The 18,329-nt window shown below is 43.2% G+C and overlaps 1 protein-coding gene across 3 annotated transcripts; it reads left to right on the top strand.

Moving 5' to 3' along the window:
* The first annotated feature begins 1,138 nt into the window (after positions 1 to 1,138).
* On the top strand, positions 1,139 to 9,661 carry LOC117504649 (CST complex subunit CTC1-like). Of its 3 annotated transcripts, XM_034164148.1 has the most exons (13): positions 1,139 to 1,236; positions 1,325 to 1,700; positions 1,935 to 2,024; positions 2,105 to 2,244; positions 2,916 to 2,962; positions 3,412 to 3,488; positions 3,605 to 3,740; positions 3,809 to 3,877; positions 4,105 to 4,264; positions 4,609 to 4,664; positions 6,571 to 6,727; positions 6,906 to 7,026; positions 8,029 to 9,660. In XM_034164148.1, exons 5-13 carry the CDS (start codon positions 2,934 to 2,936, stop codon positions 8,112 to 8,114), a joined length of 891 nt encoding a protein of 296 aa, XP_034020039.1. In that variant the 5' UTR covers positions 1,139 to 1,236; positions 1,325 to 1,700; positions 1,935 to 2,024; positions 2,105 to 2,244; positions 2,916 to 2,933; the 3' UTR covers positions 8,115 to 9,660. The 3 variants fall into 3 exon arrangements, with proteins under 3 accessions (XP_034020039.1, XP_034020038.1, XP_034020037.1); XM_034164147.1 differs by lacking the exons at positions 1,139 to 1,236; positions 1,325 to 1,700; positions 1,935 to 2,024; positions 2,105 to 2,244 and having other exon boundaries at positions 2,802 to 2,962; positions 8,029 to 8,133; positions 8,666 to 9,660; XM_034164146.1 differs by lacking the exons at positions 1,139 to 1,236; positions 1,325 to 1,700; positions 1,935 to 2,024; positions 2,105 to 2,244 and having other exon boundaries at positions 2,802 to 2,962; positions 8,029 to 9,661.
* Positions 9,662 to 18,329: the final 8,668 nt, after the last annotated feature.

Consider the following 18,329-nt stretch of genomic DNA (forward strand, 5'->3'; position numbering starts at 1 on the left):
CAGCATGTCTGAATGTGACCAATCAAACTGCAATAATAAAATGGATCCTCCTGACAATTAGTGATGAGTCCTGATTAGGACAACTGATTAGTCCTCAAACCTCTGACTCCCTTAAACAGATTATAAAAAAACAACACATTTTCCCAAATTCATCTGCTCACATCTTTGTACACTTTAAAGTGTAAAAAATCATTATTTGAAGCTGAAGGTGGTTGTTTTTTTGTGAAAATGTTGAAACTGTCCATCAAGAACTGCAGTGGGACACTTTGGCCAGCAGGTGGAAGACACAGTCTTCATTTAAATCACTGAGCGAAACGGCAGAAGTTTTAAAAAGAATCTTCATAAGTTGTAAATGGACAAAAATACTGCAGTAGTAAAATGATCAGTATTCACCATGAGGTCACTCTGTGACGTCATCATGATGATTTATACAGAGTTTGTTCCCTTCAAAGTTAAAAAGGCTGAAAGGGTGGTTCAGAAAATCACATTTCCAGGAGACAAAAGTGACTGAACGCTGCCCTCTGCAGGCGGCTTTCAGGACTTAGATTTCTGAATCCCAGTGCTTCATCAAAAAATGGTTGATGCTGATCCAAGCAGGCTGAGTTAATCCCAGATTACTGAGGGTGATCTGTCTTTAATCCAGTCAGTGTCTGAGTGACGGTGACACTTTGACATCCACAGTGGAACCGTGAGATCAGCTGCACGGAAAATGAACCCACAGGAAGTTGTTTTCTGGATTCTGAGGCGGAAAGCAAGAGGACGTCTGCAAAGGGACAAAGTCTCTGTCATCAGGGCTTTACAGGTTTTGGTCTCAGTGGGTCCAGAGACACCCCGGAGTGGACTCCAGGACCGGGTTCTTCTTACAGTTCTGCTGTGTTACAGGCGGCGCCCCCTGCTGTTGGTTGGCGTCTTGGCGCTTCCATCGCAGACGTGTGAGCATACGCTGCGATCTGAGGGATCACACGGGCGCCATGGCGTGCGTTGTCACGGAGACCAGTGAGGAAGAGGATGGAGGTCAGAGGGGCAACCTTCAACACTGCTTGGCTAGGTAGTCTGACCCCAGAGGTCAAAGGTCATGCTCAGATGCCGGTCGGCGTTTGATAAAAGTTTTGTGTGTTGCAGGTTGCCTGGTGTGTGTCGCCAGTTTACCACAGTAACTGAGAGATTCATCCAATCAGATTTCCCGTCGTGCCGACACCTGCAGCAGGACGGTTACATCACAGACAGACACTGCAGGTGAGGGCGGGGCCAGAGAGGGTCGGGGGTCGGGTCAAAGCACACAACACTCCTCTTAGTTAAAATGACAACCTGATCTCTGCTTCAGAGTTTACCTCCAGTTTTCACTGGACCACGCCCACGTCCTCAGCCCCTCTGTTGCCATGGTTACACATAGACAGAGGGAGGAGCCAGGAGGTGATGATCATAAAGAGGAGGAGGAGCCTCAAAGCCAGAGGAAGAAAGGAAAGACAGAAGAGGGACAGAGCGCCTCCCGGCCGTGTGTCTCCATGGTGATCAGGGTGGAGCAAAAAGAAGGTGTGTCCTGGAGGAACAGTGGGGCAGGTCTGAGGGATAAGGAGGCGGGGCTGTCACTGTGCTTCTGTGTCAGAGCCGCTGTGATTGGTCCAGTGGTGATCTGGGAACAGGACCCGAAGAACGGAAGAATGTTGGATAGAGAGGCGGAGAGAGAGAAGAAGGACAAGGTGAGGACTGGGCGGGGTTTACCGCTAACCACAGGAAGTTAACAGCGTGTCTTCAGATGAGCTGTCCGTGGTGCTGATCAGTTCCATCAGTTCTGAAAAGGCCAGTGTTCAGGAGAAACACTTCTTTAGTTCTGATGGGTTTTCTGCGATCATCTGAGCTTTACGGCCGATTAAGGAAGTTCTGTATCACTGTGACGTCCCACAATGCACCTGGTGACAAGTGTGTGTCTACAGGTGGCGCTGTGGTTTACTGGTGTGTCTGCATGCTGGTTTCCTGTCCTCCAGCCCGGATGTTTCTACAGGCTCGTAGCCGCCAACACACAGGTAACATGACACCTCAACTATGATGTCACTGAGGGGAGGAGCCAACGCTGACAGCTGATTGGTGTCTGCATCTCCGTCAGGATCCCAGCGTTCTCATTGGCTCTGGTGTTTGTAAGCAGAGCAGAGTCGAGTGCCATGCTGACTCCACCCTTCAAGTCCACTCTGATTGGATGGGTTCCACACGCTGACACGCCCACTTTTGCTTCCCGCGTATAAGCAGGTAACACGCTAACGCACGCATTAGCTAATGATCAATCTCAGGGGACGTCTGTGGACTTTGATCCTGCAGAGCCTTTCACTGACGGCACGGTGCGTCAGCAGGTAGATTGTCACCTCACAGTGAGGAGGTCTGGGGTTCGAGTCCATGTCCTCCCCATGTCTGTGGGCTTCCTCCCACCACGTCTCCAGACCTGGACCTGGACCTGGTCCTGGGTGCTGGACTGTGGCTCCCTCTAGTGGTTGGACTGAGCCTGTTTTTAATGTGACGGTTCTGTCGTGTGTAGATTCTTCATCTTATTGATCTCAAATCATTTTGACTCTTTTCTTTCTTTGTCACACGAACGATAGAATCTGTTTCGAGTTTTATCATTTTTCTAAATGACCTGATCAGAGCCACGTGAGTCTGCTGATCACTGTTACCTTTTCACAATAATACTCTGTGCTGTGGTTGTATTGGACAGTGCTTTTATTTTGAAACACAAATTTGAAAATAAGTTTGTCAAAACCTTACGCAGCAGAGGAACTCAGACAAGCAGAAATTAGTTTTAAAGTGTGAAATGTTCAGAGGGTTTGATTCCCAGCTGTGGACTGATGGGCCGCCGGGACTCAACAATGGCAGGGGACAGTCTGAAGTCCTTTAGAAATATTAAAAACTGCGTCTCTTTCTCTCAGGCTCTCTCGCTCACAGTCATGTCTGTATCTGAGGTTCTGGACTGCAGGTAAAATATTTGAATGTTTCTTAAAATTGCAAAGCTCTTTCTTAAAAAAAATAAAACAAATAAATATAAGGTCTTTAAACTGAAATTACAGAGCACCCAGAAAGTATTCACAGCACTTTTTCCACATTTTGTTATGTTACAACATAATTACTGTAATAAGTACTGTGAATACTTTCTGGATACACTGTATGTACACAAGGATCACTTAATATTTTTATGATGATAAACCTTGTGAGTTTATTGATTAAATTGATTGATTGCCCCCCCCCAGTGTTATTGATGTTGTTTTGTGGTTTAAATGTCATCAGTCTGAGTCTGTAGGTTTGACCTCTGACCTGTAGCACCCTCTAGAGTCAGCTCCACAGAACTACAGTTTGAAGATGTGTAAGAAACTAAAAGTTTCCTGTTTAATAGTGTGTGTGTGTGTGTGTGTGTGTGTGTGTGTGTAGCTCAGCAGACGTGGTGTGTTTTCAGGGTCTGATCTCAGACAGAACCACTCTGACTGACCGGACTGGAACCAGCCCCGGTAAGACCCGCCATGTCCACACTGAGCTGGTTGGACAGTGGACGAGTTCAGAGGTCACAGCTCAGACCAGTTTTAAACTGGTTTGAAAACAGTTTAAACACGTTGCGTGTTTGCAGGTGTGCGCCTGACCTTGTGTGACCAAAGTGGGAGGAGTATTCGGGTTTATATGGACTTAAGCCACACCCCCTGCCCACCTGGCCTGTTGCCTGGCAACACGGTGCTGCTGTCGTCTTTCCAGCGGAGACGATCCAGGTACCAGATGCAGAAGCACAGGACTGATATCAGTCAGCATCATGTGACCTGGGCGTGGTTTGTTTCAGGGCAGGGGGCGTGTACTGCAAGATGTTACCGGTCAGTTCATTGACTGTCGTCAAGGTGATGGACGCCAGGTGATGATCAACATTGAAATTATTTCTGTGTGTGATGTCACAAAGTTCTCATCTTTATTTAAAGTTTCTTTTTGAAGTTTAAGTTTTGACCTTTAACCTCAATGAAGTGACCCCTCCCCATATGTCCGGCAACAAAGACAAACTGAACAGACTGTAAAATAGCTCTTTGACCTTTTATAAAGCAGACATGAAATGAATTTGTTTGTGTTTACTGTTGTTCTTTGTAGCTCCGCCCAGCCTCCTCCTCCTCCCATGATGCAGCTGGGCCGCTGGGCACTGAGCACAGAGGAGGGGTGCACTGTGGGTCGGGTCAAAGGTCATGTGGTGTGTGTGTTCTCCCTGCAGCTGCAGTGGAAATGCTCGCTCTGCAGCGCTATCTACACACAGGTGCCTGGTATATCTTTATTGATTGATTGATTGATTTGAAAGTGATTGTCAGGAAACAACAGTTTGAATTATTTCTGTTGACTTCAACCTTCAAAGATGCTCAAAGATTTATTTCATGAGACGAAACTCAAAACGTTGTGTTCAGTTCGATGATCCCAGCAGCACTCAGTGACACCTCAGTCAAAAACTAACAACTTTATGATCAACAGCAGAGCTGACGTGAAGCCAAACACTCTGCATCGCCCTCTAGTGGTTTCCTTCAGAATTTCGGAATCCTAAATTTGAAAGTATTTCAAAATGCCTCATTTGCCTCTCTCTCTCTCTCTCTCTCTCTCTCTCTCTAGTCTTGTTCCAGTTCTCGATGCCCTTCGACCTCGGCAGTGTTTCAGTCTGAAGCTAAGTACGTCTGTTACTGTCTGTGATCTGACTGATGACAGGATGAACAGTGGTCATGTTTGAATTCTGTCTTCTGACTGGAGGACAGACTTCATGAACACATGAACTAATTGATCGTGCTTGATAAGTGTGTGGGAGGGGCTTTTATCCTGTTTGTTTAGTCTGTGGGAGGGGCTTTTATCCCGCTCGTTCGGTCTGTGGGAGGGGCTTTTATCCCCCTCGTTCGGTCTGTGGGAGGGGCTTTTATCCCCCTCGTTCGGTCTGTGGGAGGGGCTTTTATCCCGCTCGTTCGGTCTGTGGGAGGGGCTTTTATCCCCCTCGTTCGGTCTGTGGGAGGGGTTTGTTCCTGATAATTATTTTAAGCTTTACTTAAAATCAGACACAAATTATAATTTGTGTCTGATTTTAAGTAAAGCTTTCATTAGCTTGTTTGTGTGTTTTTAATTAGGGATGCACTGATACCAGTATCAGGTATCAGCCCGAACCCATATTCATTTACTCGTACTCATAAAACGTCTCCAATACTCCGACCCGACACCCTTTATAGCAGTGTGACGTTGGCTTCTTAATGTGAGATTTTCACATGCTCGCTCTGAAATCTCCAGACTATAACTGCTCCTTTTTTCATATGTTTTCAAAACTGCAGCTTTAATAATGATGCAGCTAATTTACAGATTATTACAGGCTTTCATGTAATTTACTCAATAATCAAAACGTCTGTCAGTGCTGTCCACTGATTGGCTGAAAGCTGGTGTCGTGGTGTAAACTCACACAGACAGTAAATAAAAAGTCTTACCTGTTGACTTCAGTGGAATTCTTCATCATCATACGAGCTTGAAGAAAAAAATATAATCATCCACATAAAGCCTCCCGAGTTTGGAATATAACATCAGACAGAACCACTCTGACTGACCGGACCGGAACCAGCAGCACCGGTAAGACCCGCCATGTCCACACTGAGCTGGTTGGACAGTGGACGAGTTCAGAGGTCACAGCTCAGACCAGTTTCAAACTGGTTTGAAACCAGTTTAAACACGTTGTTTGTTTACATCTAAAAATACTTTAATTCCTCGTGTGGGTGGGAATAAAAGTTCCTCCATGATTTTGGCACTTTGCGCCACAGTTCCTCCGTCAGAACTGTGATCAGGCCTTCAGTGGCAAAGGTTGTCCATCAGGTTGGTGAGTTTCAGTCCTTGGTGTGGGTGTCCAGGCGTCTCAGTCTGCTGCAGGGGGAATCCCTTTGCGCGCCGCTCGGGCCCGCCGCTCAGGCCATCCGCTCGGGCCTGCCGCACGGGCCCGCCGCTCTGGCCCGCCGCACGGGCCCGCCGCACGGGCCCGCCGCTCGGGCCCGCCGCTCGGGCCCGCCGCTCGGGCCCTCCGCTCGGGCCCTCCGCTCGGGCCCTCCGCTCGGGCCCTCCGCTTGCTTCCACGAGTTGTTTGCGGCAGAACCTGGTTTATTCATTAAACAGCTCAGTTACCACAACCAACAGGAGATTCTGTCTGAACGCGAGGAAATTATCCCATGAACCATAAAGAAAAAATGAAATGTTAAAATCACTCTGTTTTGCACCGTGTGTGTGTGTGTGTGTGTGTGTGTGTGTGTGTGTGTGTGTGTGTGTGTGTGTGTGTGTGTGTGTGTGTGTGCTCGTGCTTGCTCCTCCAATATTACAAGTTCCACCTTTGGGGAGAAAACTTTTCTTTTTTTTTTTTTTGTGTAAGTTACCGGTACGTATTTAATTAAAAGGTAGAAAATAGGGTGGAGAGTAAAAAAACTGTTTAGTTTGTCCTCAGGCTGGTAAAAGTGATAAAGTGCTATCGGTGCGTCCCTACTTTTAGCCCTAACCCCCCACACAGTGAGGTTCTGATTGGTTCTCTGAAGACCCGGTAACCTTCTGGTTCCGGTTCTTCAGGCTGCTGCTAGACGACGGCACCGGTGAGGCCCACGTTTGGTTTTCCAGCCTGCTGATTCGCCCTCTGCTGGGTTTGGACGAAAGTCAGTGGGAGGGGCTGCAGAGAGCGCTGAGGGTCAGAGGTCACATCCGTATCTACATGAAGGGGCGGAGCCTGGTCAGTGGCACTTCCTGTTACATCACAAATGTTTATGTTGAGAAAGAAAATGAGAATAAAAACAAGCTGTTGAAGTTTGTAATAAGAATCATAAATGTGACGTCGTCGATATTAAAATGTGATTGATTTCCGGTGATGTTCTCGTTATTTATTTTTGTTGTCGTTCTTTGTGTTACAGATGTGCGACTCACCATGTGGGGGCGCTCTCCTGCAGTATCTGCGGTGTGTCTGCAGCAGTGATCTTGTGTGTCGCTCGCTGTCGCTCACCTGCCGGAAACGTAGCGAGCGGCGCTCAGGGGGTGAGAACGCTCATCTCTGGCCACGCCCCCGTGGCTCACACACTGATGATGTCACACTGGCGCTGCACTCACTGGGTTTATTTGTACCGTTACCGAGCAGAGTGTTAACACGTCTTCCTCTATGCACTTCACAATAAAAGCACTTTATCATAAATGCCACTGTGAAGACTTTTAATGTGAAAGAACGTGGTTGACACATTTAAGCTCATTAAATTCTGTCGTAGTGTCCGCTGGCTCAGCGAGAGGAAAAAGAGAAAAACACGCAGAGGTTTGGACAAAGTTTCAGGAAGCAATGAAGCTGAATAACATCTATTCAGGGGCCTCGCCACAGGGGGCGCTGTGTACTCACATCACAGAGAGTGTAGCCTTAAAATATTCTCAAAGTTCAGTTTGATCCGGTCTGAAGCCTTTTAAATAATTTATATCAGCAGCTTCTTTTATATCATTTATAAGGAAACTTGTTATTCAGAACCTTATTGAGTTTTATAATTAAGTCATTTATGTGAAAAATGTACTTTTCTTAATCTATTGATCAATGGCTGAACAAAACGGTTTCAAATTGACAAAGACAACTTAATGTTTTTGTTTGTTGGTATGTTGTATGTTGGCAAAAGTTGGTCAAACATGGAATTTTTTTGATTTTTTTTTTTTTTTTTTTAAGAAGAAGAAGAAGAATGGTGATTTTTATGATTTAAAAAAACAGATATTTGAGTTTTGTTGTGGTGATTTAAAAAAAAAATTTTTTTTAATGTTTCTTGGTGTGTGTGTGTTTTTAAATTTTTTTTGGTGATTTTAAAGTTGTTGTTTTTTTTTTTTTGAAGAACGGTGATTTTTATGATTTAAAAAAAAACAGATATTTGAGTTTTGTGGTGATTTTTTGTTTCTTGGTGTGTGTGTGTGTGTTTTAAGTTTTTGGCGATTTTTTTTTTTTTTTTTTTTTTTTGTATGTTTGTTTTTGGCAATTTTTATTTTCTTCATTAATTTTCTGTTTGTTTCTTTCAGAGGTGAAGCGGTTCAGTCGAGCCAACACGGACTTCTTGACCAAGTTGAACGCTCGTCTTGAGCTCGTTTGTCTCCACGTCCACTGATGCTTGTCACTTTGAATTAGTAAGGTTTTTATTTTTCAGGACAAACAGCTTTTATTTATTTTACATTCTGAATGTACATAAATGTAAAGACATTCAAAGATCTGTTATTAAATCTTTATGATTTTTTTTCATGTTTTTTTTAAACCAGCTAACATGCTAGTTAGCATGTTTGGATGAAGCTAACGTGTGTTTTCGTGCCGTTAACATTCCAGCATAAACAAAACACAAATGTTTTCACTGTTGTTTTAAATATTAACATGTTAGTGTTTTCGTCATCGTAGCTAGCTTGTTAAGTCTCGCGCTCAGCCCTTGTGGACTTTGTCTTGTGCTCGTCCTGGGACACGGCGTGATGAGGTAGTTAGCTCCAGTTACAGGAGAAAGGTGGAGCAGGAGCTGAAAGGAAACCATGACAGGCCATAACACAAAGACCAGAGACACGGGACAACGGAGAGGACGAACCAACTTAACTTCTTCAACCAGTTCAACCAGTCCATGTACCCCCCTACCCCATCCTCTCCTTCACTGCTGATATCCCTGCTCCTTCCCTCCAGACATCACAGCAGCAGCCCCCTCCTCCTCCTCCTTCCCCACCTCAACACGACCTCCTCCATACATCACTGTGAACCAGGCCAGAGGACAGCTGAAGAAGCTTCATCCCAGGAAAGTGACAGGCCCAGACAAAGTGTGTCCCCATCTTCTGAACACCTCCGTGACTGAACTGGGAGAACCGTTACAACATATCTTCAACCTTAGCCTGCAGCTAGGAAGAGTGTCCACCCTCTGGAAGACTTCATGCATCATTCCACTTCCTGAGAAGAATCGGCCCAGCAAGCTAAATAACCTCCGACCAGTGTCACTCACTTCACACCTGATGAAGATGTTGGAGCGACTCTTCCTCTGCTTCCTCAAACGCCAGGTGCAACATGTCCAGGACTGTCTGCAGTTTGCATATTGGGCAGGTGTTGGTGTGAAGGATTCCATCCTCTACCTGCTACACCAAGTCCACTCGCACCTGGATAAGGGAAATGGCACAGTGAAGATTCTCTTCCTGGACTTCTCTAGTGCCTTCAACACCATCCAGCCCCTTGTGCTCCAGGACAAACTGAACAAGATACAAGTGGACCCCTGCCTGGTCACTTGGTTCTAAGGAGAAGGTGGGTGAACAAAAAGACGGGCTGGTGTCCTCCCAGGAGCTGCAGCATTCTGTCCTCCCAGGAGCTGCAGCATTCTGTCCATGAGCTTGGAGGGCTTGCTGTCCCCCAGCCTGTGCAGGGAGAAAGGCCTGCTGGCCCTTTCAGCATCTAAAGCCTCAGTCCCACCGAATAATGAGCCATGAATAATGAGCCACGCATGGGTGTGTCAGCGATGATTTGAAGAATGAGCCACATTTTAAGCCGTCACGTATCCGCTACTAAGGCGCCTTTAAGTACCTGACATGTGCCATGTATCAGCCTCTAATGAGCCACGACTGACCTGTCATTTGAGCCCCATCCAGCCTCGAGTGGCTCGTGTCACCACATATGATCCATGTAGCACCATGTAACGTGATGTTGGTGCACATTTAGGTGTGGGTTTGGTCCAAACCTCCAGCCCTCCCACACTTGGTCCCTTTTAAAGTGTGAGTTTTAAACAGGCATACACACACACACACACACACAGTTTGTGCACCCCTGATGATTTCCATGATTTTCCTTTATAAATCATTGGTGGTTTGGATCAGAAATTTCAGTTAAATATCTCATATAGCAGACAAACACAGTGATATTTGAGAAGTGAATTGAAGTTTATAGTATTTACAGAAAGTGAGAAATAATTATTTAAACAAAATTAGGCAGGTGCATAAATTTGGGCACCCCAACAGAAAAAATACAATATTTAGTAGATCCTCCTTTTGTAGAAATAACAGCCTCTAAATCAGGGGTAGGCAACCTGTTCCAGAAAGAGCCATGAGGGTGCAGGTTTTCTTTGCAGCCACTGACTCCACCAGGTGATTTTACTGATTAATATCACTTTGAGCAGATGGAATCAGTTAATCAGTGAAATCACCTGGTGGAGTCAGTGGCTGCAAAGAAAACCTGCACCCTCATGGCTCTTTCTGGAACAGGTTGCCTACCCCTGCTCTAAATGCTTCCTACAGCTTCCAATGAGAGTCTGGATTCTGGTTGAAGGTATTTTGGACCATTTTTCTTTACAAAACATCTCAGGTTTGTTGGTTTTTGAGCATGGACAGGCCACTTAAAATCACACCACAGATTTTCAATAATATTCAGGTCTGGGGACTGAGATGGCCATTTCAGAACGTTGTACTTGTTCCTCTGCATGAATGCCTCAGTAGATTTTGAGCAGTGTTTAGGGTCGATGTCTTGTTGAAAGATCCAGCCCCGACAGAACTTCAACTTTGTCACTGATTCATGAACATTGTTCTCAAGAATCTGCTGATATTGACTGGAATCCATGTGACCCTCAACTTTAACAGGGGAAACATTTACAAATGGTCACCTTAAATACACTTTCTCATGATTAGATTCACCTGTGTAAGGAGGTCAAGGGTCAATGAGATTACTAAACCAATTGTGTGTTCCAATAATTAGTGCTAAATGTATTCAAATCAGTAAAATGACAAGGGTGCCCAAATTTATGCACCTGCCCAATTTTGTATAAATAATTATTATACAATTTCTGTAAATACTATAAACTTCATTTCACTTCTCAAATATCACTGTGTTCGTCTGATATATGATATATTTAACTGAAATTTCTGATCCAGACAGCCAATGATTTATAAAAGAAAATCATGAAAATTATCAGGGGGCACAAACTTATGTGTATATATATATATATATATATATATATATATATAGCAGAGTAAGTTGAATTGAAATGTTAGCTAAGGTAAATGTAAATTACATGTGTCTCTGTCTTTCCATACAGACGCTCCTTTCAGTCCAATGGTCTACCACAGAGATGATATGGAGCTCGGTGAGGAGAACCACCTCATCTGCTACGTGACCGGATTCTATCCAGCTCCTGTTAAAGTCCACTGGACTAAGAACGGACAGAACGTGATTGATGGAACCAGCCTCAATGTTCCCTACCCCAACAAAGACAGAACCTTCACCCAGCTGTCCACACTGAAGATCGTCCCCAAACTGGGAGACATTTACAGCTGTACAGTGGAACACCAAGCCCTGGACCAACCACTGATCAGGATGTGGGGTGAGGAACCTTTACCGAGAAAAACACAACTGACAACGGACGGAACCAAGACAAACAGACGACAGAAGAAACTTCAGATAATCAGAGAGACAACAGACCGAAACGAGACACAAAGACGACAGAAGAAACTTCAGATAATCAGAGAGACAACAGACCGAAACGAGACACAAAGACGATAGAAGAAACCTCAGATAATCAGAGAGACAACAGACCGAAACAAGACACAAAGACGACAGACGAAACTTCAGATAATCAGAGAGACAACTGACCGAACTGAGACACAAAGACAACAGACGAAACCTCAGATAACCAGAGAGACAATGGACTGAAACGAGACACAAAGATGACAGACGAAACCTCACATAACCAGAGAGACAACTGACCGAACTGAGACACAAAGACGACAGACGAAACCGCACATAACCAGAGAGACAACGGACTGAAACGAGACACAAAGACGACAGAAGAAACCTCAGATAATCAGAGAGACAACGGACCGAAACGAGACACAAAGACGACAGACGAAACCTCAGATAATCAGAGAGACAACGGACCGAAACGAGACACAGAAGAAGGTAGGCTTGGAACGAGGATGGATAGATAGATAGATACTTTATTGATCCCCCGCCTTGGGGCAACTGTTTGTTGTGATTTGGCGCTATATATAAAAAAAACAAATTGATTGAAATTGATTGATTGATCCCCCCTTAGACGGAAATTCAACTGTCCAGCAGCAAAAAGAGAGAGCATAAAATACAAAGACACAAGCAAACATTAACACCATCAGTGTGTGTTATATAACGGCTGAGTGGATCCTTGTCATTTGATTGGTGCTTTGTATGTCACATGACATAGATTAATCCATCCCATTTGTGTTGCATTGCATTTAGAGTGCAGTTTGGTTCCATTTAGAGTGAAAATTTGGTTCCATACGTTTGGTACCATTGCACGTGCATTGTGTGCGCGTGCGTGCACGCAATGCGCATGCGGGGGACGACGACTCTCCCAAGACAATTTGATTGAGCAAACTGAGGCTGCTAATTCTCTCTCTCTCTCCTCTCTCTCTCTCTCTCTCTCTCCTCTCTCTCTCTCTCTCTCTCTCTCTCTCTCTCTCTCTCTCTCTCTCTCTCTCTCTCTCTCTCTCTCTCTCTCTCTCTCTCTCTCTCTCTCTCTCTCTCTCTCTCTCCTCTCTCTCACACACACACACACACAATCCGCTGTAATCCGTCTGGATGCATGAACACCTGTTCACATGAAACGCTGATGTGATTTTTGGCTGGACTGAGGAACTACACAAAGTCTTTTTTTAATGGAAGTCTGAAGTCGGTGCACAGCATCACTGGACTACACGTCACAGTGGAACACCAAAATGTAAGTCCATTTTCTGTTTATAAATTAATAAAATTGCGTGCAGACTGAGACGTTATGAGCACATGAGGTTCTCTGAGTCTTTCTTACAGTACAAATCTGCTTGTTAAGAGCAAAGACTCGATCCATCAGCCACAGGAATGGATTGCAGCCGGTGCTGCTGGCACCTAACTCCTGCATGACAAATGGACTTTTCTTCAACCAGGACAGAAGGAATTAAATTTTCAGATGTCATCTGGTAAAGGTGGATAAGTTTTCAGATGATCTCACTGAAATGGACAGTAAGATGATATTATTTACTCCTTCTGTGAATGGTTTTAATATTTAATAATAACGTGTTACACTGCTAACGTAGAGTACACTAACTGTATTCAAAAAGGAAACAGTATTTTAAAAATAAGTGATATTTTCAGTCCGTCATGACATTTTTTTTCAGATTTGAAATTGTTTCTAAAGAAAAAAATCCACACTTCATCACTTTTTTCTGACAGTAAAGCAATTTTTTTAAATCAATTGATTACAACCAAAGAGCTAGAAAACCCCCCAGAACCGTTTATCACCTCCACCCATGCCCAAATCACCTGCATTAATTATTATTTTTTTTTATAATCACCGTTCTGTGTTCTGAACTTTGCTGATATCATCACTGTTGTCAGACTGAAGGTTTTCCTCCAAAGTTTATTGTCATATAAATGAGGCTCAAAACCATAAATGCTGTTTCCCCCGCAGCTGCTTCAGAAACACATTCAGACTGGTCTTAAAAAAGAAGCTTCACACGAGAAAAGAAAAAAAAAAATCATCCTCCAGAATCAACTTAAAAAAAGAAGCTCCACACTAGAAAAAAAAATCATCTGTAAACAGGTCGATCTGCACCGTGATTCCAGTTGATTTGGGTTTGAATCAGCAGGTCCTGTTCTGGTGATGACATGGCAACAATATGTCCGCGGCTGAGGACTGAAACAGCGCAGGCTTCAGACAGCTGCTGTTTATCCTTCACCTGTGCACTTATCATAGACTTTTATTGTTCAGGATTTTTTTTTTTTTTTTTTTACAAAATCAGCATTTCATAATTTTTAGTGATTATTTGTGCACATTTTTTGGTGTCACCTACACTTTAAATACAGAGAATCATCAGAGTGTGATGTGAAACAGGTGCAGGGAAGAAGGCGTGGCCAGACGAGACAAAGGTGAGACAGGAGACAGAGTGGAGTGACAGGTGGGCGTGTCCAACAAAAGCAACAGCAATGGAAATGTGACCGGACAAATAAAAAATAAAGACACATAATATCCAATCGTGAGAGGAACACAGAGTAAAGAAACGTAAGAACTGAAAAAAATCAACAGAAAATAAAAGACAGAGACTAAACTAGAACAGAACTCAACGTGCGGCTGAAGCATAACAGATAACCACCAAAGACTGACGTGATAAAAACAGAATAACAGAACGACAAGAAAATAAAAGACAGACTAAACTAGAACAGAACTCAACGTGCGGCTGAAGAATAACAGATAACCACCAAAGACTGACGTGATAAAGACAGAATGACGGAACGACGAGAAAATAAAAGACACAGACTAAACTAGAACAGAACTCAACGTGCGGCTGAAGAATAACAGATAACCACCAAAGACTGACGTGATAAAAACAGAATAACAGAACGACAAGAAAATAAAAGACAGACTAAACTAGAACAGAACTCAACGTGCGGCTGAAGAATAACAGATAACCACCAAAGACTGACGTGATAAAAACAGAATGACGGAACGACAAGAAAATAAAAGACAGACTAAACTAGAACAGAACTCAACGTGCGGCTGAAGCATAACAGATAACCACCAAAGACTGACGTGATAAAAACAGAATGACGGAACGACGAGAAAATAAAAGAGACTAAACTAGAACAGAACTCAACGTGCGGCTGAAGAATAACAGATAACCACCAAAGACTGACGTGATAAAGACAGAATGACGGAACGACGAGAAAATAAAAGACAGAGACTAAACTAGAACAGAACTCAACGTGCGGCTGAAGCATAACAGATAACCACCAAAGACTGACGTGATAAAAACAGAATAACAGAACGACGAGAAAATAAAAGACAGACTAAACTAGAACAGAACTCAACGTGCGGCTGAAGAATAACAGATAACCACCAAAGACTGACGTGATAAAAACAGAATGACGGAACGACGAGAAAATAAAAGACAGAGACTAAACTAGAACAGAACTCAACGTGCGGCTGAAGAATAACAGATAACCACCAAAGACTGACGTGATAAAAACAGAATGACGGAACGACGAGAAAATAAAAGACAGAGACTAAACTAGAACAGAACTCAACGTGCGGCTGAAGAATAACAGATAACCACCAAAGACTGACGTGATAAAAACAGAATGACGGAACGACGAGAAATAAAAGACAGAGACTAAACTAGAACAGAACTCAACGTGCGGCTGAAGAATAACAGATAACCACCAAAGACTGACGTGATAAAAACAGAATGACGGAACGACAAGAAAATAAAAGACAGACTAAACTAGAACAGAACTCAACGTGCGGCTGAAGCATAACAGATAACCACCAAAGACTGACGTGATAAAGACAGAATGACGGAACGACGAGAAAATAAAAGACAGAGACTAAACTAGAACAGAACTCAACGTGCGGCTGAAGCATAACAGATAACCACCAAAGACTGACGTGATAAAAACAGAATGACGGAACGACGAGAAAATAAAAGACAGACTAAACTAGAACAGAACTCAACGTGCGGCTGAAGAATAACAGATAACCACCAAAGACTGACGTGATAAAAACAGAATAACGGAACGACGAGAAAATAAAAGACAGAGACTAAACTAGAACAGAACTCAACGTGCGGCTGAAGAATAACAGATAACCACCAAAGACTGACGTGATAAAGACAGAATGACGGAACGACGAGAAAATAAAAGACAGAGACTAAACTAGAACAGAACTCAACGTGCGGCTGAAGAATAACAGATAACCACCAAAGACTGACGTGATAAAGACAGAATGACGGAACGACGAGAAAATAAAAGACAGAGACTAAACTAGAACAGAACTCAACGTGCGGCTGAAGCATAACAGATAACCACCAAAGACTGACGTGATAAAAACAGAATGACGGAACGACGAGAAAATAAAAGACAGACTAAACTAGAACAGAACTCAACGTGCGGCTGAAGCATAACAGATAACCACCAAAGACTGACGTGATAAAAACAGAATAACGGAACGACGAGAAAATAAAAGACAGACTAAACTAGAACAGAACTCAACGTGCGGCTGAAGAATAACAGATAACCACCAAAGACTGACGTGATAAAAACAGAATGACGGAACGACGAGAAAATAAAAGACAGACTAAACTAGAACAGAACTCAACGTGCGGCTGAAGAATAACAGATAACCACCAAAGACTGACGTGATAAAAACAGAATGACGGAACGACGAGAAAAATAAAAGACAGACTAAACTAGAACAGAACTCAACGTGCGGCTGAAGAATAACAGATAACCACCAAAGACTGACGTGATAAAAACAGAATGACGGAACGACGAGAAAATAAAAGACAGACTAAACTAGAACAGAACTCAACGTGCGGCTGAAGCATAACAGATAACCACCAAAGACTGACGTGATAAAAACAGAATAACAGAACGACAAGAAAATAAAAGACAGACTAAACTAGAACAGAACTCAACGTGCGGCTGAAGCATAACAGATAACCACCAAAGACTGACGTGATAAAAACAGAATAACAGAACGACAAGAAAATAAAAGACAGACTAAACTAGAACAGAACTCAACGTGCGGCTGAAGAATAACATAACCACCAAAGACTGACGTGATAAAGACAGAATGACGGAACGACGAGAAAATAAAAGACAGAGACTAAACTAGAACAGAACTCAACGTGCGGCTGAAGCATAACAGATAACCACCAAAGACTGACGTGATAAAGACAGAATGACGGAACGACGAGAAAATAAAAGACAGAGACTAAACTAGAACAGAACTCAACGTGCGGCTGAAGCATAACATAACCACCAAAGACTGACGTGATAAAGACAGAATGACGGAACGACGAGAAAATAAAAGACAGACTAAACTAGAACAGAACTCAACGTGCGGCTGAAGAATAACAGATAACCACCAAAGACTGACGTGATAAAGACAGAATGACGGAACGACGAGAAAATAAAAGACAGACTAAACTAGAACAGAACTCAACGTGCGGCTGAAGAATAACAGATAACCACCAAAGACTGACGTGATAAAAACAGAATGACGGAACGACGAGAAATAAAAGACAGACTAAACTAGAACAGAACTCAAACGTGCGGCTGAAGAATAACAGATAACCACCAAAGACTGACGTGATAAAAACAGAATAACAGAACGACAAGAAAATAAAAGACAGACTAAACTAGAACAGAACTCAACGTGCGGTTGAAGAATAACAGATAACCACCAAAGACTGACGTGATAAAAACAGAATGACGGAACGACAAGAAAATAAAAGACAGACTAAACTAGAACAGAACTCAACGTGCGGCTGAAGAATAACAGATAACCACCAAAGACTGACGTGATAAAAACAGAATGACGGAACGACGAGAAAATAAAAGACACAGACTAAACTAGAACAGAACTCAACGTGCGGCTGAAGCATAACAGATAACCACCAAAGACTGACGTGATAAAGACAGAATGACGGAACGACGAGAAAATAAAAGACAGACTAAACTAGAACAGAACTCAACGTGCGGCTGAAGAATAACAGATAACCACCAAAGACTGACGTGATAAAGACAGAATGACGGAACGACGAGAAAATAAAAGACAGACTAAACTAGAACAGAACTCAACGTGCGGCTGAAGAATAACAGATAACCACCAAAGACTGACGTGATAAAAACAGAATGACGGAACGACGAGAAAATAAAAGACACAGACTAAACTAGAACAGAACTCAACGTGCGGCTGAAGAATAACAGATAACCACCAAAGACTGACGTGATAAAAACAGAATAACAGAACGACAAGAAAATAAAAGACAGAGACTAAACTAGAACAGAACTCAACGTGCGGCTGAAGAATAACAGATAACCACCAAAGACTGACGTGATAAAAACAGAATGACGGAACGACAAGAAAATAAAAGACAGACTAAACTAGAACAGAACTCAACGTGCGGCTGAAGAATAACAGATAACCACCAAAGACTGACGTGATAAAACAGAATAACAGAACGACAAGAAAATAAAAGACACAGACTAAACTAGAACAGAACTCAACGTGCGGCTGAAGAATAACATAACCACCAAAGACTGACGTGATAAAAACAGAATGACGGAACGACAAGAAAATAAAAGACAGACTAAACTAGAACAGAACTCAACGTGCGGCTGAAGAATAACAGATAACCACCAAAGACTGACGTGATAAAAACAGAATGACGGAACGACGAGAAAATAAAAGACACAGACTAAACTAGAACAGAACTCAACGTGCGGCTGAAGCATAACAGATAACCACCAAAGACTGACGTGATAAAACAGAATGACGGAACGACGAGAAAATAAAAGACACAGACTAAAC

The sequence above is a fragment of the Thalassophryne amazonica genome, chromosome 23, assembly GCF_902500255.1.
Source record: "Thalassophryne amazonica chromosome 23, fThaAma1.1, whole genome shotgun sequence".
Taxonomy (NCBI): Eukaryota; Metazoa; Chordata; class Actinopteri; order Batrachoidiformes; family Batrachoididae; genus Thalassophryne; species Thalassophryne amazonica.